The sequence below is a fragment of the Cynocephalus volans genome, chromosome 11 (genome assembly GCF_027409185.1).
Source record: "Cynocephalus volans isolate mCynVol1 chromosome 11, mCynVol1.pri, whole genome shotgun sequence".
NCBI classification, from domain to species: domain Eukaryota; kingdom Metazoa; phylum Chordata; class Mammalia; order Dermoptera; family Cynocephalidae; genus Cynocephalus; species Cynocephalus volans.
In genome coordinates, this window is record NC_084470.1 from 94,460,878 (window position 1) to 94,477,003 (window position 16,126).

The following is a 16,126-nucleotide window of genomic DNA, read 5'->3' on the forward strand; positions in this document are numbered from 1 at the left end:
CTTCTGCGTTAATTAATCCAGTTCCAGCACACTTGACCTAAGTCTTCTTACCTGGGGAAAAAGAGGCCTCTCCTCCTTAACTTTCTTCACACAGTCAGCTACCAGCCTCTTCATTGCCTTGGGACAATTCTTGTATAGCTTACTAAGATCTGGGGAGGCATACCCTCGACCCACCATAAAGATGATCTAAAGGAAAGAAAACAGCTGAGCGAATGGACAGAAAACAGAAAGTAACCCTCTTGCTGCTTAGATAGGCAGGAGGCCCAGGGGCTCCTACGAGTTAGGCCTTAAGTGCCAGCACAGACTTACCTGATCTCGGTTGTTGATGTGGGAATAAGGAAGCTCCCCCGTCATCAGCTCGTATAGTACAATGCCATAGGAGTAGACATCAGACTGGAAGCTGAATGGGTTGTTATCCTGCATTCGGATCACCTCTGGGGCCTACAGGACAAAGTACGTTCATTGCCATGTGATAGGCCCCAACAGACATCCAGGGGCCAGGCTGTAGAAAGTCTTTTCCTCAGCCCCCAGGTAGCTCTTCCCCAAAGGACTCTTGGGCACTGGCTAAAGCCAGCTAAGGAACCCTGGTCTCTGACCAGGACCCCGCCCTTCTCACCCAGCTTGCTAACTCCTATCAACGTAAGCTTCAGAATGGCTCTGATCTCCACTTTCCTTTAGGAAACCCACACTTGCCCCAGGCTGACACTAGAGGTTATTTGGACTTTGGGGAAATGTATAGAAGTGCTTTACATTTGCATGTAGAGCTCCAGGACATTCCTTTGGGCCTGTACTGGGGACTGCTAGTGGGAGCCCAGATTCCTCACCATCCACAGGACAGAGCCAGTGGGTTGTTCAACCTGCTGAGAACCACTCCAGCGTGACTTTACTGTTGCCAAACCAAAATCTCCAATTTTCACTGTGAGGCCTTCATGGAGAAATATATCTCAGTGCTTGTTAAGGACTCTGGTTTCAAACGAATGGTCAAGTTAATTTTTAAAAACTTCCCAAAGTTCTTTATAATGAAGTAATCTCTCTATCTCCCTAGCCTTCTCTGCAATGAATTTGCTAAGGTTTCTAAAGTTTTTGAAAGTGCTTCTGAAATGCCCCTTCTTTCAGGAGGCAGGCAGGGACATAGCCAAAAAAAAAGCCAAAGTTTTCCCCATTTCCACATGTTGGTGCTGGGTCGCTGGCCTTGTGACCTTCCCACTTAATACAGGTGTGGTAAACCCCAAGACTAAGAACAGAGGCTGCCTTCCAGCACTCCCAGAGGGCCAAACAGGGACTGCCGATTGCTACAATTGTTTCTGCCTGCATTCTGTCTTCAACCAACCAACTGAAACATGAATGGTTAACAACATAGCAAATCCTTCACTGAGGGCTGAATGCTGTCATAAGAAATTTCTCACTAGAACTACAGATTCAGAACCAAAATCAGCTCACTTCTGGGTAAAGAAGTCAGGCAATTAAAGTCCAACTTGTTCCTGGTCACTTGGCTGGTGACCAGGAATTTACACCTCCTTGTATCTGTGGTGTCTGCTTTCACGATATAATGTTTGGCTGACCAAAAAACCCATCAATGAAAGGTGTTCCATGACTGAAATGTACCCAAAATAGGCCACGTCCCATAATCCAACTCAACACACCTATCATGCCTCTTGCTGACCAAGAAGCAAGGTTCAGCTGTAATGCCACATTCCTTTCAAAGGGAAAGGTTGAGGGAGAGTGGCAAATTTAAAATTGTTATATTTTGTTCCTTATAGCATGAAAAATACCTTTATTCACTCTTTTCTATAAAAACAGTAAGTCTTTGGGGGGGGGGTTCCTCAACAGTGACCTCTAAGGAAACCACTTATGTACATTCAAGAAAGACAATTTTAGGTAGGAATTTTGGAAATCTTGCAACATTTGACTTGTAGCTACTTTCTGACCTACACACTCTGTCCACAAACTAGAAATAAGCATAAAAGACAAAAGCCCATTCCCCCCAAATTAAATTTCATAATAAACAGTGGTAATAAAACTAGTAATATTGGGCCTGTTTCAAGCTTAACCCAAACATGTATCTCAACTCTAGTGGAAATCTTTCCAAATCACTTTTGCTGAGATAAACTTAAGGAAGGAAACTTCCCCAGACATGGCTCTCACTACAGTACAGATGAGGCAGAAACTGCTGAAGGACATGCTAATCCTCAGGTGTACCTGAGAATTCTGTTTTCAACTTTCGGACTTTTTTTTTTTTTTTAAGATGACCAGTAAGGGGATCTTACCCTTGGCTTGGTGTTGTCAGCACCACGCTCAGCCAGTGAGCCAACTGGCCATCCCTATATAGGATCCGAACCCGTGGCCTTGGTGTTATCAGCACCGCACTCTCCTGAGTGAGCCACGGGCTGGCCCCTTCGGATTTTTGTTTCTTCCTATCTTTTGCCTTTTTCCCTAAAAAGATATCACCTGGCATCAAGAACCACTTGTGATAAAAGAGGTCCCTTCTGTTTCCCTAAATTTAGAACTGAGCCGTCAAACAAATCTCAACCACCAAAGGATACTGTTGGATTTCATGTCTCTGTGGATGATGTTCTTTGCATGTAAATAGCTGTGAAGGGAAAAGAAATCTATTAAAAACAGTTTGAGGGACATGGGTAGAAAGCAGTTTCAAACTACAGCTAGGAAGAAAATAAAGCCACCTGAAGGCCTGGCTTCTGGTGAGGTATTACATATAAGGACTGGTCAGCCTATGCTGGTTCAGCTGGTCCCCGTTACTCCTTACCTGAAAGTGAGGCCACAGCACAAATGTGCTGACACTTCTTTAAGCATCAATTTTACTCAGAAGTAATTCTGACAATCCAAATGTTCATCAACTGATGAATGAATAACATGGCATGTCCATATAGTGGAATATTATTGAGCCACGGGGAGGAATAAAGTACTGACACATGCTACAATACGGATTAACCTTGAAAGCATTATGCAAAGTGAAAGAAGGCAGGCACAAGAAGACCACATCTTAAATATTTATATATTACATATACGATTCCATTCATATGAAATGTACAAAATAGGCAATATCCATAAGGAGAGGAAGTAGATTGTCAGGGGCTGCTGGGGGGTGGGAAGGTATGGTGGGGAGACTGCTAGCTGACACAGGTTTCTTTCTGGAGTGATGAAATATTCTGAAATCAGACAGTGGTGATGAATGCACAACTGTGAATATACTAGAAAACCACTGAGTTGTATACTTTAAAAGGATAAATTTTATGGTACGTGAATCTTATCAAATATTTTCTAAAAAGTAATTCTACTTATTTCTTAAAATAGAATGCAACTTTCATATGAATTGTAAATATAGAACATGGAAAGTTATGTAGCACTTGTAAGCACAGCTCTAGCTTAGCAGGAGGTATGAGGAATTCCTGCTCCCTACCATAAGGGGCACTTCAGAAGAAAAGTTTGAGAAGCACTGCCCTCAGCTAGCCAGGAAAGGAACATGCACATACCAACATAGGCACCCATTTCACTGAGGAATGTGTCAGGCAGAGAGACCCAGAAGGGCAGTATTTAATGGAGGAACTATGGATGACCTTTAAGCCTTCTCTAAAAGGAAAATAAATTATCCAAAAAGTGACATCTGATCAAACACTTGTGTGGAACACACTTGTGGATGGGCTGTGCCTCAGACATCTGAGCAGAGGGCATTGCCATGACTGCCCAAGCAGAACATACCTGTCCCCACTGGGTGGCAGCTGAAGCCTGAATCTGAGCCCCAAGGGGACATGCTCACTTGAGTGGGGAACCTGAACTTCTCATTCCTGACAACTGATCCCCTCCAGCCCGGCCCAGAGGCTTGTTTTCAGCTTTGCAAAGATATCACATAATCACTTAATGGACTAGAAGGCTTTTCCTGATCCTGGTTCCAACTTAGGGACAAGTTGATGCTTGGGCCCCAGAGAGAGTCAACAGGCCATCTACTCACTCCATTCCCTGAGCCGTCTGCCGGGCAATGTCAATTAACTGGAACATCTGAAACTTGGTCTCCTGGACATGCAGGTGTTTGTAGAGGCTGCTGCCCTCGCACCATTGGGTCACAATCGCCAGGTTGTCCTTTGTCATGTACCCCATAAAGAGCAGGATGTTCACGTGCCGTGTTTTGCTGGGTGGGGAGAAGAGAGAAAATGCTCAGGGAAGTCTCCTTTGTTTTCCCACGCACACTGAATTCCATGTATTCTTGACACCACCCAAGCTCCAGTCTGGAGGGGCTAATAATCCAGATGGCGTTTTGAGCAAACAGAGGAGCCAGGCAGCAGTCCGCCTGGTACTGGCCCTGTTTACAGAGAGGGCATTCTCTTTCATCAGTGTACACTCAGGACTCCCCCCATGGGGGTCACAGGACTCCTCATCTGTAGAGTCCACAACTAACTCAACTTATTCCTAGAAGTCTAAATAGTGACTGAAAGATGTGAAAGCTGAAGATTTTGAAGTCCAGAATAAAGCAACTTGGGTATATAATGGGTTATTGGAAATAAAGGTAAAAGGACCTATTTTCTCCCTACCTCAAGCCAAGAACCAGAGATATGACCTGGGCTATTGAATTTAATGTGCTCAGAAGAGGGTATTCTCATGAAAAGAGGATCTTCTAAAGGCCTGACAACTACATAACTGGAAGGAAACATCCCTTCAGTCCTAAGGAAGGAGCATCCCCCCACAGGAACTCCACAGTGCACACTAACTAGCCACCAATCCCAGCCGCCTGCAACCCGCATACTCCACAGATCTTGTACTCCTCCTCCACATCCCCAGCCCTGCCACTCTGGTGGTACTGGCAGGCCAACTTTTTACTCACCGCAGGACAGCCACCTCATTCCTGAAGGCCTGGAACTGCTCTGGAGTTGGGTCGACAACCTTTAGAATCTTCACTGCAACATCTCCTACAAATTAGTTTGTAGTCAGTGCAATCAGTTGAGTGATCTTATTTTTCTTTTTTTCTTAAAAGATGACAGGTAAGGGGATCTTAACCCTTGACCTGGTGTTGTCAGCACCACACTCTCCCAAGTGAGCTAACCGGCCATCCCTATATAGGGATCCAAACCCATGGACTTGGTGTTATCAGCACCACAGTCTCCCAAGTGAGCCACAGGCCGGCCCCTTTTATTTTTCAAATATCCTAGTTTGGGGCAACATACAGTAAATCACTTATTCAAAGAATCTCATGCCTCCACAGATGGAACAAATCTGCAAATTCCTAAATAATCCAACTGGCTGAAAAAAGTTAATCAGGTTACCTGCTATCCTTATCCACCCCACAGGCCTTCAGCAGGCTTAGAGTTTAAACTGTTTGCATCAAACCTGGCAGCCCCAGAGGTTAGGCCGTATGTGATGATGGGTCAACGATATTGGTCTGTTGGGATGAAATCAGCACTAGGATGCAAATGGCCCAGCATTCCCCATTTATGTGTAAATAACCCAAGGATTCAGTCTGTTAGGGTTAATGAGCAAACATCACAGGAAAACATATTTCAACTCACATAAAGAATGATTTTCTACTGGTAGGAACTGTCTGGAGCTAGAATGAGCTCCCTCCCCATCAATCTGGTTTTCAGGCAAAGGCTGGCCAAGCCTTCCAAAGGTCACAATCAAGACTCCATTTCATCCAAAATGATACTCAAAGTCAAATCTTTATAGACCCCTAACAACACCCGACCCCCTCGCTCACTCTACTGAAACCATTCAGATCTCGAGTCCTTTGAACAGGCAGCTGTTGCTGTGCCCCAGACATCTGCACTACCCCTCAAGCCTCCACACAAATGCCACTTTCTTGGCAGACTCCTCCCTGATCAATCTACTAAAATTTGTGAACTGGGCTTGCCACTCCATACCAGCTTTCCTTCATATTCCTCCTTAGCAACACACTATAGACTTTACTTTTCTTGTTTATTGTCCCTACCAGAATATAATAAAAAATTTAATCTGTTTTGTTCACTGCTTCATTTCCTAGCCACCAAAAGAATGCTTGGTGTTTAAAACAAAAATGTTCACGAAACACTGGATGAACAAATGAATGAATTCTGAGATGAAACTGTCAGCTAGGCAAGTTATAAACTGATAATGTGTCCATCTGAGACTCTGGAGTGGAAGAGGGAACTTAGTCTCTGGTAGGGAATACTGGGAACTTAGTTGCTTATAGCACTGGCACTGGTCAAGAAATGTTTCTGGCAGGGGAATTCAGGACTCAGTGCCCAGCCTGAGATCCCCAGGCCTTGCCTGGCACCAAGTCTATAGAATTAGGGATAGGAGGGATGGGCCCAAAATAAAGGCAGCTCTCCAACCTGGCCCCAGCAATCTTTGGGCATTCCCATGTCCACCTTTCCAGCACACCATGCAACAGGCATTCGGTAAACTGCTTACTGCTCATCCCTCTCTCCTTTTGAACCCATTTCTCAAACAAGTACAAAATTTTATAGTAACACCTTATACATTCCCTCTGGAATTAACCAAATACCCTTGTAGCTGGCAATCTTAGAACCTTTAAAGGATAGTACTTATTAATCTTAGCAAGTAATATAAATGACAAAAGTAATTAAATGGCTAGGTAACTTTTTATGGAAGGTAGCTCAGGAAGTAGTTATTACACATCAAACCAGAACTTCTTACTTTCCCTTAATAGCAAAGTCAGAGGCAAATATAGTACAGAAGAGTTAAGACACCTTCCTATTGGTTATCATGTTTTTAATAAGATATTAAGTTGATACCTCATTCATCAACCACTGAAGGAAGAAGAAGGTCTATTATCACTTCGTGAATTTGGAATGTTTTTACCTTTTAAACATCAAGTCATTTTCCTGCTTTAACCATTTGGGATTAACTGAACTTATTATATACATCCCTCCTTTCTAAAACAGAACAGAATGAACACCACTCCTTCCTATTGACTGAGCCACAGTTATAAACCCCAGTTGCTGCCCTCAGTTAGGGGGGGCTCTCCAGATGTAGGTTACACCAAGGCTGTTCCTCTCAGGTGTGCAGATTGCTTGAGGGGTTTTCTGCTTTCTGTGCTATCAGTGATTACTCCTGCTGGCATCATTCCGAAGGCCTCTGACAGTGACTTTATCCCTTTAATGCACTGTTTGTAATTAGCAGAGGCTGGCGAATCAGACTCCAAACTTAGGCTCCAAAGGAGATTCTAAGCTTGGGCTTGAGCAGCTCTCCTTTACATAAATATGTCAGCTTTAGTTATGGATCTGAGGCTTCTACCTTGTTTGCTTTGAGACCATTCTACTTAATTCTATGGCTACTGGGCCAAGTTCAAAATGTATAGTGCAAAACACTCAATCTAGGAAATATGGTTTTCTTGACCTCTCATTTTTGTTCTTCATTCACAGACTATGACTTGCTTTCTGAAAGGATGGCATAAAACTCCACTGCTCCTTGCTCCTCTGACTTTTCAGGCCCCCTTAGAAAAATTTAGAATCTTAAAAACACTAGACATGTTGTCAACATTCTATTCCTAGTCTTTTTGGAAGTAACACTGTAACAAATACATCTCTTTATCACAGTCTAAAAGCTCACACAATACAAAAAAAAAAAAGGCTGGCCGGCTAGTTCAGCTGGCTCACTTCACAAAGGTCCAAGAACTAAGTGTGTGTGCACTCCCTGTTTGACAGACACCCACAACTAACCCCATAGTAGAGCAAAGAAAAGCTATTTCAGGAGGTTTCTGGCTTTCTTATATGTCCAATTGTTTGACCGTGAGCAAGTTAGCCCCTTTCTCAGGACCCCCATTTTCTTGCATGCAAAATCTCAAGGTCCTTTCCAGTTTTAAGTTCCTAGAACCCATGCTCCCCCCAGAGCAGCAGACTCTTGCTCATTTAAGGAGCTTCAAAGCATGTCCCATGTGCAGACTGTATTTAATCAGTTTATAAGGAGAAGCACCCCTGACATTTGACTAAAGGGCTCAAGTCTTGTCCATTAATTTCTAATTATCCTGGGAACTTTTATCATACCAATTAAAGCACCATGAGTCTAAAAAGAATACTGTGAAATTTCACAGAGATATCATCAAACTCTATCTTCAGATGGAAACAAGTATCCACAGGAGAGTTCTGCTGCGAGCCAAGGAGCACACTCAGTCTCATCCCCCTCTTGGTCCTGTCTGGACTGAAACTTGACTTCACCAAAACCTTGCAGTCAAGGGAGGGCCCCACACTTACCATGCCACTTGCCCTTATAAACAGTTCCAAAGGAGCCTGACCCAATCCGCGTGGACAGCATCACTTCACTGGCTTCTATTTCCCAGTAATAGCTTGAATCTCTCTGTCCACGAGGCCTCTGAAACAAGGAGAGATCATTAATATACTCTATGAAATGTTAACAGGCTGCTGATAACAAGGACATCAAAGAACGGATCAACGCACCCCTATCTGTTCCCATATCTTTTAAAGATAGACATATTAACCATTAATTCCAATTTTTGTCTTTTGAAAAAATACCATTTTAGTTGTGGCAAACTAGCAAGTTATCCAATGCAAGCACATCAAAAATGGCACTGGCATTTCTAAACTCCTTCATTAAACATATTATAGTCCTCTCCCAAAATAAATTAAAAGCATTCTAATTTCCAACTAGGTTTTTCTTACTGCACCCTAATCAGCAAGAGGTACTACTAGCCACACTCACAATTTTGTTTTTCTCCTGGGTCCCAGATCCTGGTGCCCGCTCTCTTTGTGCTGGCACAGGGGTTTTGGGCTGTGACCAGCCTGTTGGGCTCAGATTGTTGGGGCTGCTGGACAGGGCTGAAGGTGAGGCTTAATAGACAAGACAAACAGAATCCACACATGGATAAGCCAACAGAAGATACATGGCATAAAAAGAAAAAGTCCATTACTATTTGCTAAATGACTATGGAAAAGTACCTGATTCGCTGTGACTTCGAATTGCATCCTGAAACAGAAAAGGAAAACTGGTCAACTTGTACACCAGAAAGATTTTCTCTGGGGGAGGGAAAAGAGAGGAGGAGGATTTGCAGGAACAATGTGCATTATAAAATCTCTAAAACACAAAAAGTCTAATTGTAAACTTTAATCAATTCTCCTTGATTAAATTCACCAAACATTGATGGCTAATATCTCCAAGATTGGTTTTTCATTAAACATTAGAAGAATTTGTATTAATTTTTCATATACAATGAAAACTACATTCTTTTTCTCAGAAGAAAACAATGTTCACAACAAACACTCTTTTAAGGAAGGCTAACAAAGTTATTATCAGCCAAGATTTTTCCAAAGATTGGGGATCTTGCTTCACTGAGGCTCAAAAAAAAATTGGGGGATTCGGTGGCAAACTCACTCTTACTCCATTAGGAGTTAAAGTAAATTGACCAGAGGTTGAATGTGACAAGGGTTAGCACTGTGACTACACTGGAAAGACCATAAATCCTAGTCTAAAACCTACATTTTACATGTAAAAAACACATCTGAACAGGAAAAAAGATTTGGCCAGGGTCACAGAGCCAGTAGGTGGCTGAAACCATCATACACAGATCTCAAATCTCAGCCCTCAGCTCTTTCACCACAGAAAGACTTTCCAATACAGTTATTAGAAACTGGGAAAGAGTTTAAATCATAAAGGCCTCTATGAATCCTAAATCCTAATTTAAAAAATCTTCATTTGGAGTAGAATTTATAACAGAATAATGTAAAACCACTTGGCCCCCATTTCCTCAAAAAGAATATTTTTTTCGAAGTCCTACTCTGTTTTCTTTGTGTAACTACAGTATAGACAAGATACTTTTTACTAGAATGCTCCCACTCAGTGACACCCTTACAACATAAAAAGAATCATAAACCAAGCTGCTCCTCCTCTGCCACCCCATCCCCACTTCAGCAGCCCCATCCAACATCTTCAGAGTTTATCAATAAAGTCAAGCTTAGTTCTGATTCCTAAACCTATCCAGTCTTTGGAATCACCTGGAGAAGTGTTTAAGAATACAGACTCCCCCAAACACACACACACTAGGATTGATTAAGTATGTCTGGGAGGGTAGGTAAGAAGCTCAGGAGTAAGTGTGTGTGCGTGTGTGTGTATTTTTGGCAGGTGGCCTATATGGGCATCCAAACCCTTGACCTTGGTGTTATAACACCGTGCTCTAACTAACTAAGCTAACTAGCCAGCCCCAGGACTTTGTATATTTTTAAGTGTGGGAGGATAACTGCCAGGTGGGCAAACAATGGCCAAAAATAACTTGGATTTCAATAGACTATTCAGCAGCTGTAGCTTCAATATCCAACTGATCTGTTCTTTGTTTTTAGTGAAAGCATAGCACAATGCATTTTTATTAACCAGAATTATATTTCCATGTACTAGGATTTTTTTCCTTATGTCATAGCAATTTTCTTCCTTGTATCCATTTTATAACTCATATTTTATTTTGTGCTAATTTTTACAGTTGGATTGATTTATCTTAGAAGGAATTTTTCTGTCGTCCTGGTATCTAAACATCAGTTAAAGAGAACTGCAAATGGCCTAAATAAAGCAACAATGCCCACTTTTAAAATGCTGAGTCATACATGATTTTTAAAAAATAACAGAAACCAAAATTTAACTAGTGCTAGTTATTTTACAATAAAAATTCAAGATTTTTCACTTTTAATTTTCCCTAAGTATCAGTGTTTGTTAACACAGGAATAAATCATATAATAGAAGAAAAGTAACTGATATATTATTGTATTATTATCAAGACTAATCATAACAAAACAGAAATAATTATATTCTAGCTTACAAATGATCTTCTCACAATAGTGGCAAGTGACTTGACGTCTGAGTGAGATAAACTCTCTGTGAGGTTTTTCAAAGAACAATTCATGATGCAGAAAGAGCACAGTTATCACTGATGAGCTTTTAATAAAGGATTTTCCAGGGTATATAAACCAAACTGACACATTTGGTTTCTAAGGTATAAATAGAATACTGACACTGGGAACACCAACTAAATAAGTCTAACATTAGTCTTTGGTTGGAAATGACTTTTTCTTTTTTTTTTAATGCCCTTGGCCTCAAAACCTAACTTGAGAAATTTACTTCACCTATTAGCAATATCATGTATTTTTTTTACTCCCAAATACTCTATTGCCAAAAAAAGAAAGCATGGAAACAAATCTGACAAGAAATATAAATTTAACTTAGCAATTGTTTCATTTTTGATAGTCTACTGTCTGATAGTCTTAGCAATCCTGTTAACCAGAAAGCAAAGGCATGAAGAAAAATACCTACTCTTCCCCTCAAACAAAATCGTCTGGACCACGCCCTGGGAGAAGCATTCAGGCTGTTATTCTAGTCCAAAGCAATGAGAAATAAAAAAGAATAAAGAACAAAGGAAGTATTTTAGGTGTATTCAGTTGTTATTAAAGATGAACAAGAAAGCAAACCAAACAGAACATACCAAAAGCCAAGAAAAGAAAAAGCAGTTTGAAAACACTAACTTTGGGCTTCTACATCTCCCTAAATACCTGCTTATGAAAATCCTAGGACTCCGCCCTTTTATTTCTAAATAAAATCCACTGAAAAGTCTTCTAGAGAGACTGTAGTCTTCCATCACTATTATTTTCTTTCCCACACAAAAATAAAACTACTCTTTAGGCATTTTATATACTAGCTCATTGTAATCCTATTCAAATCTGACGTGGAAAGGATGAGTTCAAATGTTAACATTTCTTCAAGAAGATTTAGTTCTCCACTTGAATGATATACCAACCAGATTATTTAGACAGTCTAAAAACATTATGAATAAAAAAAATTTTAAGTCCAGGGATCTGAGAAAGTGCTGCAACATTCCTGATCAGGTTTGAAACCAAACCTGACAGACAATCAACCACCACATTAATTGACTGGTGCTCATCACCACCCCCAAGGGGCCCTATTACCTCAATCATCCTGCTGTCCACAGGCAGGGTGGTGCTGACCATGTGGACATTAGGTGTAGAAGTCGACCTCTGCCTCTGTGAGAGGGAACCTTCGGAGGAAGGGCTGGAGGTGTTGAACGTGAAGGCATGGGGTGTGGAATATCTGTGCTGGGAACTAGGCCAGGAGGAAAAAGAAAATTCCATGATTGGCATTCAGGCCTCCCACTGGTAAAGTCTTTCAACTACCAACTTCATTCAGATATTTAGAGGCAAACTCTACTTGTACAATCTTTGACAAAATGTTTTATTCTTTCAATATGCACCATTTAAAAATTCTCTTCTGTTCTCTTTTGCCTTTGCATGCAAATTTCTGAAAAGGAAATAATATATGTGCTTAGAATTCACATGAAAAAGAGAATACATTATAAGTTTTCTTTTTTTTAACAAATCATCTCTACAGAATACTCCAAATTCTTTTTTTTTTTTAATAAAGATGACCAGTAAGGGGATCTTAACCCTTGGCATGGTGTTGTCAGCACCACACTCAGCCAGTGAGCTAACCGGCCATTCCTACATAGGATCCGAACCTGTGGCCTTGGTTTTATCAGCATCGCACTCTCTCGAGTGAGCCACGGGCCGGCCCTAGAATACTCCAAATTTTTACAGCATCACTGGGAAAGAATAGATTAAGATTTGCCAACCACACCACCACCTAGTAAATTAATTGGAACTTGCTCCGTTTAATTTAGAGACTAAATTAGAGAACTTTAAGGAAGATTTTAAACAGATGGTTAGACCTGCTGAGCATGTCTGCAAAAAGGCCAGGATTTTACCACTGCACATCCTTTCCCCTCTACAACCAGTACACAGAGTAAATTAATGTGAACTCAATTTCCAGACTCCAATGCCTATTTGTGATATTAATCACTGGCTTCTTTTCAGCCAACACCATATTCTCCCACCAACCAAACAGGGAACACACATTAAGAACTATAACATCATAGGACCAGCCTGTGGCTCACTTGGGAGAGTGTGGTGCTGATAACACCAAGGTGAAGGGTTCACATCCCTATATAGGGATGGCCAGTTAGCTCATTTGGGAGAGCGTGGTGCTGACAACACCAAGTCAAGGGTTAAGGACACCTTTAAAAAAAAAAAAGAACTATAACATTTTCAGAGGCTAGCCAATTAGCTTAGTTGGTTAGAGCGTGGTGCTGATAACACCAAAGTCCAGGGTTCAATCCCCATACCAACCACCCACAAAAAAAAGGCTAAAAAGAGGTATAACATTTTCATTATTTGTTCTAAAGATCAGTTTGAGCTTTGTTCAGATTCAGGTAGCATCTGTGTATGAATTCAAGAAATAAAAGGCTAGTTTTTCCAAAGGAAATTGTTCTACTGCCTTGAAAAATTACCTTCCCATGTAGTTCTCTGTTTATGCCTTCAGAGGCCTGGTTTCTTCTAATCTTTGGAGGAAAGTAGTTTTTTGGTCAGACTTACTTTTCAAATTATCAAGAAAGGGGCTGGCCGGTTAGCTCACTTGGGAGAAAGTGGTACTGGTAATGCCAAGGTCACAGGTTTGGATCCCCATATGGGCTAGTCGCCCCACCCCCCAAATTATCAAGAAAAATAAATTATACACAAATATTTATCCAGATATCATCCGAATACAAATTCCTTGTTCTGAAATATGCTGCTTTTAACAATTTTCATGGTAGTTTTACAAGGGCCGTTAAGTGTTATCTGATTACATACACATTAAAGTCAGATATTTTAGAGAAAGATGTAGATTTTATTTTAGGTTCCAAATTCATATGCAACACTGAGCAAGACGTGAACTCAACAAATCTCTGAATTTAAAGCTGGAAAACAGAGCAAAGACAAGTTATATGCAAATTCATGGGCACATTAGAAAGAATATTTATACAGAAAATCTAATTCAATTTTTTTTAAAGACAGCAGTCTATTAAGTATCATGGTTTTAGTAATGCAAGGCCATAATAAGCATTTCAAAAATGAGGGTTTTATTTTCACTAAGTTACTGTACTCAGTTTTGGGACCCTTTCCATTGAGGCCCAACTCATTACATACTAGAGGGCAGAATCTCAAGCTCTTTACCATGTAATGAAATATTAAGAGATGTGCTAAGATAACAGAAGGAACTGTGGCCAAAGTCACTTTCCAGAATATAAGAGCTTATTAAGGGCCATAAAGAGAAACTTCTACATCTTGCTGGAACACCACTATCAAGTTCCACAGGAGTAGCAAGGGGGTTTACACAGAGAGAAAGGAGGGAATGCAAAGGAACTCTTGTCTTTTGTGTTCAGGTTTCCAACCTCTACCCACTTGTACATAACTTTCCAAAAGAAAAGATATAGGTAAAAAATTACCTAACAGGCATCCGGGAAACAGACTCTCGCATCCGACGCATTGTCAAAGAAGGTAGTGCTGGGACTCCACCATCACCAATAGTTGAATTTGGAAACAATCTAAATGAAATCAGGGAAAGACTGGTTTACAGACTTGCAGTAATTTCACAGAGAAAATCAGCCTGCTTTGCCTTGCAAACTCAGTTACCCCAACTGAATTTTCCCTAGGTGCATTTTCCTCCACCATTTTACCTACAGTAAAGGAACCACCAACACAAATGACTGGTCTGAATAATTATAAAATGTGAATAATACTGACCTGCCAATGAACATACATGGGTAAGAGTGCATTTCTAGAAAATATTGGTCCAATGTCCAGCTGTATCAAACTAATGTTTTTTAAAGCTGCAGTAGGGCATTTTATAACCTATAGCACATACAGCTTTTCTGAAAACATTCTGTCTTAGAAACACATAGATGAAAAGACTAAACTATAAAGAATAAATCATATTCAGCACCTTCTGGTCCCCTTATTTCTTATCATAAATAAGAGAAAAAGTGAGATTACTATTAATTGGGCACCTTCTTTCCATGAGCTGGGCCCTTATGCTTAGCAATTTCACCAGCTGCTATCTCAGCTAATCCTCACAAGAACACTGAAAGGGAGGTAATGCCCCCTTTTTTCAGATGAGTGAACTGAAGCTCAGAAGTGGTTACAGCTAGTTTAATAACATTGAGATTTTGACACATGTCCATTGGACTCCAAAGCTTGTGCCATTTATGCTACTCAAGCTCTCTTTACAAAATCAACATATGACTACCATGAAAGAAAAAAGATGTTCCCAAATGATAACATTCCCTTGGTTTTCCTAATACCATCAAAAAAGGATAAGACTTTGACTTTTCATATTCCTGTTAATAGTTTTTAAAAGGCACTCTGAAATGTGCATTTAAACTTTAAATTACTTAATAAAAGTAAATATTTTGTATATGTGAAATATCTTTTGGCAACTGGTTTGTCTCCTAATGGAAACAAGAGTCTTTCATCAAGATTTTACATTCAAACCATTTTAAGTCCAAATAATGTTTTTTCCAGTTTGAGAAGGAAATAGCACCAATTCAACATCAAAGGCCTGTTCAGCATATTCAACAAAATACACAGTAGTGGTCTACTAGCAACCCTTTCAGTTTTCATACCCTTTTGTTCTTTTCCTCACTGAATAACTGTAAGTCAATTTCTATTTGACAGATAATAGGTCCTACCTGCTTATTCTGGAGAGTTGTAATGCCACATGAAATCTAGTTAGTTTCAGACTATCATGTTTCTAAAGTAGATATGGATCACAACAATTCATTTAACAAGTCTAAAACCCAGACTTGTCAGTCCAAACATACAATAAGCACCATCAAAGGTGTTTATACTCCCTACCCCTACATCTTTGAAAAAAAAAAATGCCTTACAGGAGTTGTCTGATATTACTCCAGTCCACACACATAGTAGGTACTTTGGTGCTACAGTGCTCATGAAATTTGTAGCCGCAAGTCTGACATCGAAATCCATTTAGCAGAAACTTTTGACAGATGTCACAGAAGGCAAGCTTCAAGAACGTCTTCCGAGCCTACAACAATAAGAACACAGGTGTAGATTATGCTAAATAAATGAAATAAGACAAAAAACCAAAAAGTTGAGCTTTGAGTAAATGAAAGATGGCCCCAAGAGTTTTTACAACATGAAGAATAACACTTCCAACACTTGCAAAATTCATAACCAGAAATTAAAAGCATATCCCTAATTTAAATCGCCTTACTGTAAACAATGGTATAACCAGACCTTTAAACAATCCAACAGTATATGCTTATTACCTCTGAAAA

The 16,126-nt window shown here is 40.3% G+C and overlaps 1 protein-coding gene across 5 annotated transcripts in view; it reads right to left on the minus strand.

Moving 5' to 3' along the window:
• RAF1 (Raf-1 proto-oncogene, serine/threonine kinase) overlaps nucleotides 1–16,126 on the minus strand; it is a 72,879-nt gene that overhangs the window by 1,175 nt on the left and 55,578 nt on the right. For 3 of the 5 annotated variants that reach the window (XM_063115337.1, XM_063115338.1, XM_063115340.1), the window contains exons 5-17: nucleotides 15,716–15,873; nucleotides 14,276–14,374; nucleotides 11,907–12,060; nucleotides 11,257–11,316; nucleotides 8,901–8,928; nucleotides 8,665–8,792; nucleotides 8,199–8,316; nucleotides 4,835–4,919; nucleotides 3,968–4,144; nucleotides 2,544–2,590; nucleotides 825–943; nucleotides 310–441; nucleotides 52–186 (exon numbers count right to left, since the gene is read on the minus strand). In XM_063115337.1, coding sequence (XP_062971407.1) covers nucleotides 52–186; nucleotides 310–441; nucleotides 825–943; nucleotides 2,544–2,590; nucleotides 3,968–4,144; nucleotides 4,835–4,919; nucleotides 8,199–8,316; nucleotides 8,665–8,792; nucleotides 8,901–8,928; nucleotides 11,257–11,316; nucleotides 11,907–12,060; nucleotides 14,276–14,374; nucleotides 15,716–15,873 — 1,440 coding nt within the window. The remainder of the gene's footprint in view (nucleotides 1–51; nucleotides 187–309; nucleotides 442–824; nucleotides 944–2,543; nucleotides 2,591–3,967; nucleotides 4,145–4,834; nucleotides 4,920–8,198; nucleotides 8,317–8,664; nucleotides 8,793–8,900; nucleotides 8,929–11,256; nucleotides 11,317–11,906; nucleotides 12,061–14,275; nucleotides 14,375–15,715; nucleotides 15,874–16,126) is intronic. The other 2 variants (XM_063115339.1, XM_063115341.1) reach the window with 1 other exon arrangement.